The 16,591-nt window shown below is 38.2% G+C and overlaps 1 protein-coding gene across 1 annotated transcript in view; it reads right to left on the minus strand.

Annotated features, from left to right (window-relative positions):
- Positions 1–16,591, minus strand: part of SNX25 (sorting nexin 25) — a 71,397-nt gene that overhangs the window by 29,094 nt on the left and 25,712 nt on the right. Inside the window, exons 5-6 of the mRNA XM_014311804.2 lie at positions 13,987–14,057; positions 3,470–3,660 (exon numbers count right to left, since the gene is read on the minus strand). Of these exons, the coding sequence (XP_014167279.1) occupies positions 3,470–3,660; positions 13,987–14,057 (262 nt within the window). The remainder of the gene's footprint in view (positions 1–3,469; positions 3,661–13,986; positions 14,058–16,591) is intronic.

Genomic DNA, 16,591 nt, shown 5'->3' on the forward strand with positions numbered 1-16,591 from the left:
GTAAAGGACATTTTCTGCTGGGATAACAGGACACAGTCAGACTGCAGAACTTCTGGTTGCTGCTTTGGATTTTTCCTCTTTTTTTTTATTGGTAGAAGCCAGGAATAAGGGAAATGTGATACTCATAAATATCTTTTTCCAAGTTGCAATTTAAAAACCCCTTAACTAATGTTTTTTCCATATATTGACCAACATTAAAGCCTGTATTTATCTTGTTATGTTTTAAAAAGAGACAAGTCATCAGTAGACTATCTCTGTCACAGCAATGTGAACTAAATGCAATGATTATTTAAGTCTTTGCATTAAGAACTAAATGCAAAGATTATCTATTTCTTTATATCAGAAAGTATATACTAACCACATAAGGTACCTGACTATTTTATTGCACATACACTAATGTAAAAGTCCCTGCCTTGAGACTCACACCTTCACAAGCATACTTCTGTCATAAAAAAATCCATCACCAGGCAATCAGGTGGCAATTGAAGCTTGGTTTCTTGGTATTTCCCAAATTCTGTACCATGATGTATCCTGGCATAATATGATCTTACAATCTGAAGCTCAGAAATCACTGTGAAAATCTGGTAAGTCACCAGTTAAATCAACACCTATCCACAGATGCAGTGGAAGCAAGACCTTCTGCAGGAGCTTCATCTTAGTCCTCATCAGCTGGATTATGAACACAAGCTTGTTCCACCTCAAAATACACTCAGATAGTTTCCTTGCTATTTCACAGCTAGTTCAGGGTGAGATCCCCAGACTCCTCCTAGAATCCATGATCCACAAAACAGCTCCACTAAGATGCTGTGACTCCATGTCAAATCTCACAGACAAGGTGGGGTGGCTGTTATGCTCAGCACAACAGAGAGGAAAAAAAAACATTCACTGGATAAACATAGACAAAAAGAATTCAACTAATTACTGCAGTGCTGTGCAGGCATAGTTCCTAGGAAAATGGACTAAAACAGCACTGACTATAAAGACATGCTTTATATATTACACTTACTCAAACTGCGTTTTCTCCAAAAACAAATCTAACACCATGGGCAGAGTTTAAATCAGGATCAGAAGTAATGACAGAATTTAGATTCAGAGAGTAGCTGTGGTTTGTTTGTCTGTTTGTTTGTTTGCTTATAAGCATTCAATTATAATTCACATACTTAGGATTTCCCTAGAGAACCTGGATTCAGGAAAATTAGATGAGTGAAACATGTACAAAATCAAATGAATAAAAATCACAAGACTACATAATCAAACAGAACACTGACAGCTCCAAATAATCCATATCAGTATATAAGCCCATAATCAGAACATGCATAAAAGACTTTTACCAGCAATGTCATTACTCCCCTACTACTGCAGTCAAGAAAAAGCTGTCTATAGGATGCATAAGTGAAATCAAAATACAGGTTTAATTCACTAGTCAACTCTTCGTTCAACTAGTACCAAAAATTCCCTGAATTTAATAATGATGTATTCAAGATTCTACACTACACTTATATAAAATATTAATTTAAAACACCATCAGTAAATGTCCATTTCTGACCTATTTCATGCAAGTTGAAGAAAGGAAGGCAAACATGCAGTTTCTTCTGCAAAAGCTAGTTCTGCTATTTAGATGCTACCTTAACAGAAAAGCTGGCACAACCACACTCTAATGCATCTAACGGCGACAAGCTGCAACCTACTACTGTATCTTATCTACTGAATCCCAAACAATACCTTTCCCTTTTGCTTAGAAAAGAGCCTGAGTGTTCAGTCAATACTGCCCAAATAGGAGGGGCCAACATCCAAAATAACACCAGCTGCCTTGAAATAAGAACCCAGACTGCAGCTACAACAGAGCTAGAAGAGGATAAGAAGGAGCAACAGTGAAGAAAGACTGAGTCCTCAGCTAAGCATTTTTCTGTGCTCAAAAGAGGACAACATAGCCTCCATGTCTCAAGCAGCCTCCCACAGATTCTTTCCTGGCAATGGAGAATCAGGGACAAGAGAAGGGAGAAGCACTTTTTTTATTTTCTATACTGACATGACATTAGAGGAGTTCTAGGGCTTCATCACAGAAACACCAAAAGCTTAAAGCAAAAGTGCCTCAGATCCCACTGTTTACACCATCACCACAACAAATGCCTCTGCAAGAAGTCATTACTGCTATTAATAGTACCATTAACTCAATATTGAGCTGCTCATTGGTATATTTGCAGGATATAACCCCAGGTCAGCAACTCCCAATAAAAAACCCTACTGGTTCATGAAACATGCAACATCAACTTCAGAAATTCCTTTGATTTTAATTACAATATTATATTTTATATTATATACAATATTATATTCCTGACCAATCCCTGCCCCTATCAAGGGCATCTTCACTACTGGACTCCAGCCTTGAACAATCTTATGTCCCCTGTCCCTGTCCAGAAAAGTTGGTAACATTTCAGCAGGCATCAAAAGTGGCATCATTGGCTCATGCAGTGCTGCCACATGCTCTGAGATCTCTTCTTTGTCTTGGCACCACTTGCTGCATTCAACTTCAGGAAAGAGATCAGCACTGTCTTGGCACAATCTATGACATGCCATCTGAAATCATGCTTTAAGGACAAGTGAGGAGTAAGGAATCATTGTGTTTCAGACCTTACTCAAAAAAAAAAAAAATACAAAAAGTAGGAACTATTTCTCCATTATTCTACTTCTTCTAATATGCTACTAAGTTACAATTATTATAAGGCCATAATGAAAATTAAAGATCCCTGCATGAAGAGATACGCTATCTCCTACCTACATGAAAAACATAAAATCTTTTCACATTTGAATACATCAGCTAGTGTGCTTTGCCCAAAGGGAAAAGAGCAGACTACAAAATAATCACTAAAATTTTTAAAGATTTGCAAGGCTAAGTAGTCATTTTATTTTTCTAGATGCTGGCCAACACAATAGTTACTTCTAATTCCAGACTACAGTGGTATTGAAAACCAGCATTCAGTCACAGCAGATTTGCCAGAAATTTTCTGCAACAACTGCTCAGAGTTTTGTCAATTGCCTTCCATAAGTGTTTACTTTTGAATAATTCAGTATCTTCAAAACCCACACATATTTCCTAAAGTAAGTATAACGAGGGCCAAAGACATATTGCACATATGTTGGCAGTCTTTTATTTGAAAGCAAGTTGCTACTTTCACAAAAGCTGCTAAGCCGCATGTCCTTATTAACTCCCTACAGGTGGTATGTCTGAAAAATCACACGTGCTTACAAGCCACTCAGCCCTCTGTGAAGTTTCACATTGCACAATATTCCAAGCTGAGCAATTAATGTGTCTTTTCAGGTACTTCAGTAACCTTTTCCCAAGGTAAATAAACCAAGCAGCAATTAAATTGTACTTGACTCCTGGGGGAAGGGAGGGATTAACAACAGTGAGGCAACATGATCCAGTGGTAGCACATTTACAAAGACCTTCAGACAATGCCATTTATACCTTCTGACTTGGAGGGCCATCACCTTCATCAGAAATGCCGTCTTCCTGCTGATCATAAGCAGGGCCTCCCAGGAGCCTTATTCTCTTCTCACATTGCTTCTTTGCCACTGTCAGCTGATTAATATACCTCTTCACATTGCGAGCCCTTAGGAGGTCAGCTTTCATTGCTGCAGTTTCTTTTCCTTTTGAATCTAAGAATAAAGCAAATCAGAGACGGTATTTTACAACAGGAAAACATCCTTGTACCATTGCTTCTGTGAAAAGCAAATCAGAGGCAGTATTTTACGACATGAAAATATTGTAGCACTGCTTCTGTGACCTGTCTGATCAAAGCATCTGTCATCCATGAATCAGCTATGCTCATCAGTACAGGTACTGGCAAGTTTGCATTTGAAGCAGAATGATGATTTTGAAACATTCGGCAATGATAACTCAAGGGTTTACACAAAAAAGTTAAGGAAAAAAATCCTTATTCAAATGCATAGCAAAATGCAACCCCTCCAGCTCTTTTTATAGTTTGTTGAGGGACAGAGCCCAAGACCTCTGTACAGGATGCACATTTATCAGATGGCATTAAGGAAATTACCTACAGCCATGGCAAATGGTAACACGTGGAGCTGATGGCCTGTGTACCTCACTGAACAGAGCACTGACTGCCTGGAGTCACAAGGGACACTGGGCTCTCTTCCCCCCAGCCCAGCATGACACATTCCCACACATCTTATTTGCAAACCCAAACTTCTTGTGCCTGATGTGAACAGCATATCATACAATATCCCCTCCAGACAACTGACCAAAGTTCACTCAAAATAGTCAGATGACTAAGAAAAACATCTTATAATGCCACACCAACACTGCACAGTACTGTTAGAAAGTAAAGTAATGTGAAGATGACAGTCAGCTGAATAAGACTTAGTAATAGCCAGAGTAATGGTTGTGCATTCTACATTCCATCCGCTTCAGCTAATTACCAGGGTCTAAAAAAAAGAGCAGCAGATAAAGCAGATATAAAACCTTATTGTGTGGAAACCATGTTTAATATCTGCAGGATGCAACTGAGTCACATTTATACATTGGTTTTATTTTCCTCTTGCTCAATGGTAACATTCATGCCTTTTTGGTCAGCAGCTATTACTCAGTAGCAAAGTACTTGGCTTTTACTTGGCTCTGGATTATCTGATGGCTCAGGGATAAATAGTAAAGATATATTCTACTATGTTTTCAAACTATTAAATGCTAGCAAAATCATGTAGATAAAAAGCAGCATTTGATTTTCACAGGAGTTGCTGTTAAGAAACAACTACATAGTCAGGTTTGTGACTGCAAACACAGCAAAAAGAAATCTCTCAAATTATTTTAAATCCCTATTTTAAGCAAGTTTCTAATACATTATGGTAACTTCTCCTTTTACAACTGTTTTTACCCTTATATTTCCCCCTTGAAGTCACATGTAAGTATTGCATGCAACTCTAAGTTGTCTTTTGCATACTGAAGGACAACCCAAGGTACATGGAGCTCCCTGAAGTTCTACAGATAACTGAGTCCAGATATTCTCCCATTCTGTTCGCCCAGATCTTTAATCTCACTTGATTTGCTTTATGTATTTATGTTGGCAGGGATGGTTCCTGATACAAATACTCTTACTATTTTAATGGATAAGTATCATTTGCATCTGAGCTGCCATATAATAGTGAACTAAAGAGATGATACTCACTGAAGCAAATGATAAAATTACAAAAAAAAAAGCCATCTGTTTTTCCTGGCATGTTATCTCCACAGGGAAGTCAACAGAGCATTTAATTTAGTGCTTCAGTTCCCTAAACAGAAGTACCAGTATTAATGAGAGAAAAGAAAAGGAAAAGACCTTAAGGACAGAACAATGCTCTCCCCCAAATCAAAACATTTACAGCTATTACAAATACAGGAACAGAAGATTAAGATTAAACCCCAACCTTCTCCTTGCTGCACTTGACTCTAAGATGATTTTTTAGAAGTTATTGATTCTTTCAATAGGTTAAATGCTTTGGGCTCATAATGCATACTTAAAATCCCACACTTTTGAAAACTCACAAACAGTACAATGCAATGATCATTCAGCCTTCTTAAAACAAAAGTGCCCTTCTTGATGGGAACAAGGCATTCTTGAAGGGTTTTCAAAGTATGGATGCCTACTTCACCTGAAATCTTATCATCCTGTGACTGCAGCAGGCGTCCAGGAGAGATTAATGAGCCCACCATTTCCAGTGATTATTTCCTGTCTTAACAGAGATCCTTCAAAAACATTTACCTCAGCTCTTCATATCCAAAAGGAGCCACTCCAGCCAAGCATCACTCAGGGCAGTTCCAAAGATGACGCTGCCAGCCTGTTTCTGCTCCATGGACAAACAGGACTAGGCACTGTGAAAGGGCCAGTGACGTCCTTCACACATAAACAAGAGGCTGCTGAAAAGCAGAGCAGCACACAATGGGGCTGATGTGCTACAGGGCAAGAAAGACAGCATGGAACTGGGGACTAACACTTCCCTCCTCCAAATGATGAAAGATAAGCTAGCAGAAATCAGGAGAAACATTTTCAGCTCAGCTGGAGAAGGTTAAGTGGATCATTGGTTTTCTCCAAACCTTAACGTGTCTTCAGATTTTAGAGATTTTCAGACCTAAACTGCTCTGCTTTTGTCATATTAAGCACTACCAAAACAATATTTTAAGTTATAAAGACTTCTGTTTTGAATAGATTCTTGTCTGATTCCATAATCACCAAAATACTGAGACAGAATTAAAAGTGATTTTCCCCATTTCTGAGCATCAGGAAAGATGATGCTCATTACATTCAGGTATCTGCATAAACCAAATAAAACCAGAAAGGCACAAAAGGAAAGTCTTGCATGTATTCACACACCCTCCAGCAAGCTTCAATAAATAGAAAAGAAGTAGATTTCTGCTACTAAGACACTGTTTCACCACCATGCAAAGGGGAAAAAACCATCCTTTGAGTAATATTTTTTTAACGAGCAACAACTTTGCAGTTTGGGTATTTCTCTAAAAACTATTACTAAAAACAAACAAAAATCACTCCTTATCAGCAAGACAAGAAAGATGCTACTTTGGGATTTCCTCCCCACAAGCTGCATACACTTTACCAACAGCAACAAGCAGAGCCTCCATCTTCAAAGGAGCAAAATGTCTTTTACTAACTTCCTCCAAAAAAATTCTCCTTATCTGGGGAAATTTTGACAGGACATGCACTGCCATGGAGGAACTTCAAATCCCAAAAGGGTCCTGTGCCCCTCTCCCAAAGGCAACCCAAAGAAATTAGTACCAAACGCTGAATTTCAAACTCTGCTTATCAATCCACAGTTTGCACCAAACAACATTAAAATATAAATAGTTGAAGTGAGCTCAAACTTACCAAGTAATCAAAGCTATGCTACCTGTGCAAATTGTTTTATTCTATGCATTTTTGCACATCTGCAGTAATTTCTGACAAAGCTTCCACACTGTTTTCTAAATCACTCCTAACTATCTTGACTTGAGCTAAGCTGGAAGCATATCCCCAGAAGCATATCCTAATCCACCACAACGATTTCTGAAAAGTGATTTCTCACACCTAATTTTCTTCCCTCTTCTTTTTTTTTCCCCTATGGTGGCTTTGCTACTTGAGGAGGTTTATATCTATAGATATAGATAGATCAAACTGAAGTACATATTCACATCATCCATTCTTAAGTCAGAATATGGGCCATTCCAAATTGCTATGCCAAAAAATGTCACACAAATTTTATTACCCTTAAGCACACTGGAGGATACACAAAAACAATGTAAATTTGCTTAAAGCAGAAACTTAATTGTATTTTAGACATGCATGATCTGTCCCTTCTCTTAGCAGTACCAGCAGAAGGCAGAGATTTCTCATTCTACCTTCGAAGTTATATATGGCAAAAGCATGAATAAAACTGAAAATACAAGTTCTTGTTCCTATATAGCTCCAGTAACTACAGATCCATGACACCTGGCAGTACATACAACAGCACTGACCAGCCCTACCTGTCACTGAAGGAGCAAAAGCACATGCTCCCCATCACCAGCTTTTTTGCAAGATTTTTTCTAAGAGCCAGGTTAAGCACATACAGGGCCTCCTAAATGCCATGCTTAGTATTTAAGTACTGAGCATCAGTTTAAAATTTTTGTGTAAGCAGTAACTGGAACCTTATATATAACTTACAAGTCTTTATAGACCTCCTCCAATCTTAGAAACCTTGAATTACAAGTTTAAAAAGCCTACATAGGCCTGGAAAAGCATTTACTCCATTCTGTGAGAGCAGGATGACCTTTAAGAATAGCACACACTGTTCTTCTACTGCCCAAGGTCCAAGGAAAGGACCTAAGGACCTTGGGCAGCTCTTCTCTTGTCTGACAAAAGAGTGAGAAAAAGAAGTGTTAAATCCCAATCACTTCCACAGACAGGTCTGGGAAAAGGGACTTACAGGAGACCATGGACAAATTAGGCTCTGATCATCAGCAATGTGTCGTACAACACAACCTGCCACTCACAGCCACAGCTGAGAAAATAAAAACTCCAGTGGCAGTAAGGTAAAGCTGAGCCTGGGAGTCAGCATGTACCATACAGTCAGTATGTACCATACAGCAAAATAACATCCACCACAGAGAGCCTCTGCCTGCAGGTCCTGGCATCCCCTTTGGTCACATCTCTCTGACCAGTCAGCCTCTTCCCTCCCTCTTCCACTGGACAGCATCTCCAACTGAGAGATGCATTACCATCACTAGCAGACACAAAGGATCTTAGGAACAGAAAGAAAAGCTTCCTCTACAAAGCTGATTTGAAAATCACAAATAAAAGCAAATAAATGTACGACAGACTCTGCAGCCCTTACCCTCATGCACATGGATTCCCTGCACACTTACTGCTCGAGCATGACGTGCAGGCACAATGTCAGCTCTTTAAGCCTTGCCAGAAAACTGTGCAAAAATAATTGTGTGTGAATGTTTATTCCTGTGTGGAGGATGCAGGTCAGGGGGAGGAATCATAACAGAGTTTTGACATAATTAAGTTACATGGCATCTGTAATCTGCTGGAACACTACCACACACAAGTACCCATTTTACTTCTTTAAATTATCATCTTGACAAAACCCACACATCACAACCCACATAACTAAGCTAGCCCACAGCCCCAGCTTTTTTTTTTTTTTAATCCCTTTTTACAGCTGAACATTCAAGCCTCTTTGAGAACCCCAGCACCTGAGAGGCCTGCCCACAGCCAGGCCTGTTCCTGTGCCACTTGTCAGTTTTGCTTATAGAAGCAAATATCTAGGCGCACAGTGGGAAGGCACAGCAGGAGAAATCTTCTGCTGCAAGGCAGCAGATCTCTCCACACAGAAATGGCTGCTTATTTGATCTGTCTCACAATCCCTGCTTGAAAATGAGCGGTTTTCTCAACAGGGATGCCCTGGGGTCGATTACGCTGCAGTGTCTGAAAATCAGTCCCATCCAGTCATCCAAGGGTGGCTTCCAATCATGCTGTAAAGTCATGTGTAAGGCAGAGGGCATAGAAAATTAAAAAGCAAATCAAACAAATCCCTTTACAAAAAAATCCTTGAAAAAAAACATCTGTTGAGAGACCTGCTCTGTGTTGCCCTAAGACAAGGTACATGCATTTCTGGGGCTTGTTTTAAAAAGCAGCTAGTAAAAGAACCTTGCTGAAATTCTGGTAGGATCCTGTCATACAATATCAGTATGAGAAGAAACAAAAATGTGTCTGTTAAAATTAGAACCAGTGTATTTAAGCAGCTTCCTATTCATGTTACAGCAAATATCAAGTTATCATAAGAACTTACTTTTGATGCTATTTCCCAATTGGCATTTTTGAAACCTTTTCTTTACAAAAATTTAAGATTCTTGCTTCTAGAAACTTGCATATCATCTGTAATTCATGCTATAATGCCTAATCCAGGTATTTGTCCTCTTACAAACTGCTTTAATAGATCAAAATGCAGTAAACATTTTCAGATAAGCATTCAGAGTCCTTCAAAATCTTCAGCAGATAAGATAGATTTTGTAAAATAAATAAAAACAAGACAGGAAACAACTCAAATACTTAAAATTTAGCTTAAATTTTAATTGGTTCAGTATTTAGAATTAATCTGTACCAAAAGATAAGATGAGGAGAGTTCCTTATAGTTAAAGGTGTAGAAGGATTTGACTCTTTTAACCATAGCACACGTGACTGTAGAGAGGTACCTTCTGAAAATACCAACAGGAAGAAAAACCAAACAAATTAAACAAACTAAGAAAAACAACAACAAAACTACCACCAAAACCAAGCTGTTTCCTACAGTCACTGCTTGATAATGACCATTTTGGAAGATGATACACAGGAAGACACTGTTGGAAAAGTGAAGTGAGGCAGATACATGTACACACCAGATTCTGTGCTTTTGTGCCAGTGTAAATGAGGGAAGTGCAGTGTCAGAATGCAAGGAAACAGCTTCTATTTACAGTGGCCTGCACTGCTCCAAAATAAACTATCTACGCCTCTAGAAACAATAATGCTGTGTTATGTTTCTTATTCCAGTTCAGCAACAGCCAAAAGCAATTCTCGCAGCCACAGAAATTCTACCATCCACCCACAACTGGCATCACACTGCAAACCTCTCACATTACCTTGTGTCTCAACCTTTTAGCCATTTGACTCTCTCAGGGAGACAAATGCAAAACTTACATCTTAACATGAATCAGATGCTTCTGTGCATTTTTGTTCACTCTCTTATGCTCAAATACCAGAAGTATTATATCAAGTCATAGAAATCTTGAAAGGAATAAATCCTATAACATGCCATTTTTTAACTACAGAGGATTTAATACAATCATGTGTAGAAGTACTTTAAAATACTCTCTGATTTTATTAGCGTCCTAACAGCTAAATATTTTGCCAATAGGTGGCACCAGCACTAGTTAAACAGTGTAAAGAACCCTGTCCTTACTGAGCAACAAGCCTTCCTCTCCCACCTTACCTGGCACCAACATTAAATGCATACTTTGGCATCACCAAATAAAATAGTAAAAAGGTCAGGTAACTGTAGCCCCTATGAGAAGTCATCAGTCTGAAACCTGGTCCTCAGGCTATTCATCCCTTAATAATAGACACCTAACCTTTTTAGAAAAATATAAACACTTATGGTCAGTTTTAGAGACTTCATTATGTCTCATTAACCAATAGTAAAAGCCCACAGTCCTGCTCAGGAATACTGATTGCTATTCATGTGGTTGTACAACACTTCTTTTGCTAAAAGCATAAATAGTGGCTAAGCACCCACTACTGCAGATTTCTGGCCACCTCTGCTCCACTAACTGCTCCTCAGGTTTTTGTTTACACCTTCTTCTATTGAAAACACTGCCTCAGGGAGCTCCCATACTTCCAAATGATGGAGGCGGAGACCACTCTTGTGTGGAACCCCAGCTGGGGTTTCAGTTCTGGGGACCTCAGCACAGGAAAGACTTGGACCTGCTGAAGCAGGTCCAGAGGAGGGCCATGAAGATGATCAGAGGGATGGAATACCTCTCCCAAGCAGAAAGGTTGAGAGAGCTGGGATTGTTCAGCCCAGAGATGAGAAGGCTTTGGGGACACCCAACTGCAGCCCTTCAGTACTTAAAAGAGGCCTGTAAGAAAGATGGGGATAGACTTTTTAGCAGGGCCTGTTGCAACAGGACAAAGGGGCAATGATTTTACACCAAAAGAGGGACAATTTGGATTATATAAAAGGAGTGTCTTTTACAATTAGGATGACAAAACACTGGAACAGGCTGCCCAGAGAGGTGGTAGATGCCCCATCCCTGGAAACATTCAAGGTCAGGTGGATGGGACTCTAAGCAGTCTAGTTGAAGATGTACCTGCTCATTGCACAGGGGCTGGAGTAGAGGATTTTTAAAGGCCCTTTCCAACCCAAACCACTCTATGATTCTACACCTACATACGTACCATCTACACTTGCTCTACTCTTACACTTTGAGAGCGGATGTCAGGCTCAACAGAATGCTGGCCAGCCAGAGCTCAGCTGCTCTAGTTGAAGATCCAGGCACTAAAGAAGCAGTAACATTTTCAGGACCCAACTTTGCCGCAGGAAAAAGGAAATAGCTATCAGTAAGACTATCTCTTGCCAGGTTGGGGTCAAAGCTAAGAGACGCCCTTGACACAAAAGCCAAGAGCTCATTTAGCAGCAAAGAAGGGACTGTCATATTCATCCAGCTGCCATGCTCACACATAACTGCAGGTGTGCACCACATGCTGGGGGAGAAGGTTAAAAAGAGAAAGACAGAATGAGATTGTGCAGACACCTTTGATTTTGCATAAAGCTTACATTTAGTTATTCACCGTTAAATTCTGGGGTAGCATTACACTGTAGCAGCCAGAAAAGAAAACATCAAACATGATGCTAAGTAACATGGCAGTCTGTTCTACAAGATTTCAACAATCTTTATGTTAGCAGTAAGCTGTGCTGGGTTTTTTTGTTGGGTTTCATTTGTTTTAAGAAGGGTACCCTAGTTTTTCCTTTTGTTTTTTAAATGCAGGAACATATGAGATTCATTACCACATTAGGTAGAATGCCTCCACCTCCTTTAGGAAAAATAAAGCACAAAACAGTCTTCAGAACTGATTTTACCCCTCTACAATTTTGATAGTCCTCTTAAGAATTTCTTGTGCATACACAGAGCCTGAAAAATTTTGGTAGATGAAAACCTGAGTGGAATAACTGAAATTAAAAATCTGCCCTGAATTTGTGTGAACTATAAGAAAAATGTATTGGCATGCCTCTGTTGGGCACACTGTTTCATATGTGTCAAGCAAAAAACCATCATCTTTTCCAGACAATGTGCATAACCACTGGCTATTTAATAAACAAAAGGGTTAGCCCCAATAGCTAACAGAGCCAGCAGTGGTAATAAACCCTTATATTATATATAAGGTCACCATAGGAATAAACCAAAAATAAAAGTCCATAACATAATAAAAAACTTCAATGCACCACCCAGTGAAATTTCTGTTGTTTTTTTTTTTTAGTATAGGTAGAAATCAAGAGCCCATAAAAACGCAGAATCAACTTTACCACATACCACCAGCTCTGTATTTTTGTATCTGTTCTGCAGTACCAGACAACTGTAGCTTCAAAATAAAATCTTGTATTCATGATTTAGAACAGTAGATATTTAAACAGATAAATTCAAGTGAATAGAGGAGAATTAATTAATAAATAATTAATTGTAGGAACATAAACTGTATAAAAATATTCCCCAAATCAATTATTGTCTCAAAAAGACCAATGGTAGCACAAATGGAAATACAGGCTTAGCAAGATCTGATTTTTCATTATGTTCTTAGACTTAAATTCTCTGTTCTCACTTTATTACTTTATGAAACAGACTTTCCATTCAATTATCTTTTATCTGAAAAATATTAATATCTATTTCTATAATGTACACTCGAATAAAAACCAATGCCTACTTTTCCTTTTATCTTGGTTTGATACAAGCAAGATACTGGAATGAACATTTAGCTCTATTTTAGAGAGTAAACAAAAAGTATTATTGGTGTTGACAACCTTACACTTTCCAAAACTTGAGCATGGACCTCAAGCTCTTCAGATTGCCAACAATTGCCCCACTCCACAGCATATTCATTTTCTGTATCTGCATCTTTCATTATACTTGAATTACTTTTTAAAGTTTTCCTTTTTGATATAAGGAACTAGAAAAGGATGTTTTTTAACCTGGAGAGAGATACAGATTACATGAGAACCAAAAATATTTTTGATTTATTTATAAAGAAATTAATTTTACTATCTGTTGCCTTTTTATTATGCATTGATACAACTGAAGTATACCTCCCTAAGCAATGATTTAGTCAGTAATTTTGCCATTAAGATCGTGACCTGATGATATACCTTTTTACATATTTTGAGAGCCACAAAAGTAGTATATGCAATAAATATAAGTACAACTGTAATATGTATTGCTTTTTAAAAGGCAGCCACTGCCAAATCATTGCAGAAAATTAAGAGGACTTTCTATTGCAACTCAAAAACATAATACATTGAAGAGTCAAAACAACTGACTGACAAATTCTGCTGTATCATTCCTTCTTCTGTGTTTCAAAAAGAGAACAGACTAAGATTCTGAAGAACAGATTGTATGAACAAGAAAGTGGAAATATGATTCTCAGCATATGAATTTGTAATGTCAGAATTCCCAGTTGCAGCAAGTGCTGAAAATAAATGTATCATAGATATGACCTTTCTCATGATCCATCAGCTTAGATTAAGATAGGGTGTGGGTATAATCATACCACGTGAGCTTCTGGAAGATTCAGACAAATGAAACAGAACCAAAATACTAAAGGCATAGCATTCCTAAAATCTGTCTAAAAAACCCACACACACTGATTGCATATGTATGGCAGGAGTTCAAACAGCTTTTCAAAATGAAAACAACAGATGTTGGAATCTTACCTTTCTGTCTCTTCACTTGGGGAATATTGCTGATTGTGGTTGCCTGAACTATTTCCACTACAATTTGATACCTAATTTTAAAAACAGTAGGGAATAAGGATGAAGAGAGGGAGGAAAAGAAAAAAACATGGTATTAATTTTTTACAATGTGTTCTTCATACAGCACACTTAACAATTAATAAAAATCAAAATATCTCTACTTTCCCCTTACCTAGAAACAGATTAATCTCACAGTATACCTGAAACCTAAGGGGTAGTGTGCACATGGAGCAGAGAAAACAGCTTATCTTGAAACAAAAAGGAGACATGCAACTAACAATAATGCTGCAGTCTTCTCTCAACTGATGGCATTGCACAGACAGGTTATATTCACAACACAATATAAAGTCAAAATATAAAGTCACACTCTAAACATTAAATATAAGTTTTCATAGGAAACCAGGATGGTAGTTCAGTTTAAAATACAAGAGCTGTCTGTAAGGTTCTTACAGCTAATCTACTCAAAATGGAGCATATATAAATCTATAGAAGAAACAAATTACACTAAAATACGTAAAATCTCAACGTACTACACTCCAGGAATAATTAAAACATGTTTATCACCCAAAACTACACTAAACAATAGCAGACAGTTAAGCAGCTAGCAAACTGAATTTTAAATAAAAATGATTTTGTAACTAACAAATACCATGCACTCAGTAAAGAAAATGACTGTCAGTTAAGTCTCATAAATGTCAAAGTCCAGGTCATAACACTCAAATTCCTTCCACTTACTTTGGTAGCAATTGATACTGGTAAGAAAGAAAGTATTCCAGTGAATTTGCTATCTATCAGGCTAACTCTGAGATGAAAGCTGAAGCCTCCTGGAAAGGCTGCTATTTCTGTGATGACTTATTCTCCATTTAAGAAAGAACATGTGATCCTTAAAATATTTCCCTTCTTTCATGTCAACTTTCTTCACCAACATCACTCAATTCCCCCCGTTTCACTTGCCTCCTAAAACTCGTTTTGGATTTTGATTGTCTCTGGCTCTTCGTATACACAGTTTTATACACACAGCATACACTTACAACTACATTTCCAGATTTTTTTTCTGCAGCAAATTCTTCAGTTATCAAATTCAAACCTGAAAACCTGTTTGAAAACCTGTAATTTTTGTAACACTACTTCCTTTTGCCATTACTGTATTTTGATTGTTTCCACCCACCACCAGAGTTCTTGCCCAGTCTGTCAGAGGAAGAACAGCCCCATAGTAAGGGGGGTGATGTGGTGCATAGGAAGTCCCACAGTTAATTCCCCACTCAGACAAAGACTTCCCAAATTATTCAGGGCAGCTCAGTTAGACTTTTGATGCATTGATTATGTGATCTGTAAATGCACTGCAATGACATTCATTCATGTCACTCAGGTGTTCCAGGCTAACTGTGAAATCATGAATTTATCAAGCAAGGTACAGAAAACCAACTGCACATGGAAGGTAGCTCCCACTTATCTTGCAATTTTTTTTCCTTCCAGATTCCCTCCCATTTGTTCACTTTCACAGTTTCACATGTTTTATTACCAATACTTAACACAGCATCTCTTTTTTCCTGTTCTTTGTATTACTTTAATATGGGAGATGCTTGGATTTACATGCTCAAAGATGCTATTTAGTCTGTTCCTCCCAAGCACTGGGCTCTTGCTGCAACTACTCAGTGGGAGTGCTGTACAACACTGCACCAGAAACACCCCCTTGCTACACTGCCAGACCATGACCCTTTTCTCCCTGTAACTCTGTTCCAAATATTCCAGCTGATGGATATTCTGTGGTGCTGGTGATTAAACATCTAAGGACATTTTAAATGCGATGTATTAATTTAACTTTGAAGAAGTGACTGTACTTGATAAACTGGACCCTTCATGGCTTCACATCCTTATTACTTCCTTCTTCCCTATTCTCTGTTCTATTCATGCACCCCTCTCATTTCTTAGGTAAAAGAAGGCCAGTAGTAATGGTCTTTCTTACTGTGAGCTGTGTTGTGACTTTTTGCTGCTGTAACAATAAATATCAGAATAAATACAATGCTGATCCTGAGAGCAGAATACAAACTATCCACTAGCTTATTTCCTTTTTATTATTTGTTCTCAACTATGTTTTTAACCCAGCAGGTCTTCTATCTTTAGTCTTCTCCTGACAGAGAAGGTACATGTTTCACATCTGATGTGAAAGAACTCAACTTTTCTTCCTTATTTGTAGCAGAATTCCAATTAATCCATGCTAACTTCAGTCTGAGGGGAAATGAAGGTACTATTTCTTTTTGAAAGACAGGGACAACACTCTTTGTGAAAACTTGGTAATACAGGAATAAAAGCCTGCCCCCCTTCATGACAAACATCAAAGAAATGAAATATTAGAAAGAGTGAGTTTGAGGGACATTAGTGTATAACCACACAATGGTCCCTTCTGTGAAAGTTTTGCTGGTTTGTTTTTCTCACCGCATTCCCCCCAGCAAATTCAATGTTTCAGATGGTAAAGGTACAATAGGAAAACAAACAAACCCAAAATAGCTCCCCAGAAATCAGTAAATTCCTTTTTATGAAAATATCAGCTCCCCTTATTTCCCTA

The sequence above is a fragment of the Geospiza fortis genome, unplaced genomic scaffold (genome assembly GCF_000277835.1).
Source record: "Geospiza fortis unplaced genomic scaffold, GeoFor_1.0 scaffold40, whole genome shotgun sequence".
In the NCBI taxonomy this organism is placed as follows: domain Eukaryota; kingdom Metazoa; phylum Chordata; class Aves; order Passeriformes; family Thraupidae; genus Geospiza; species Geospiza fortis.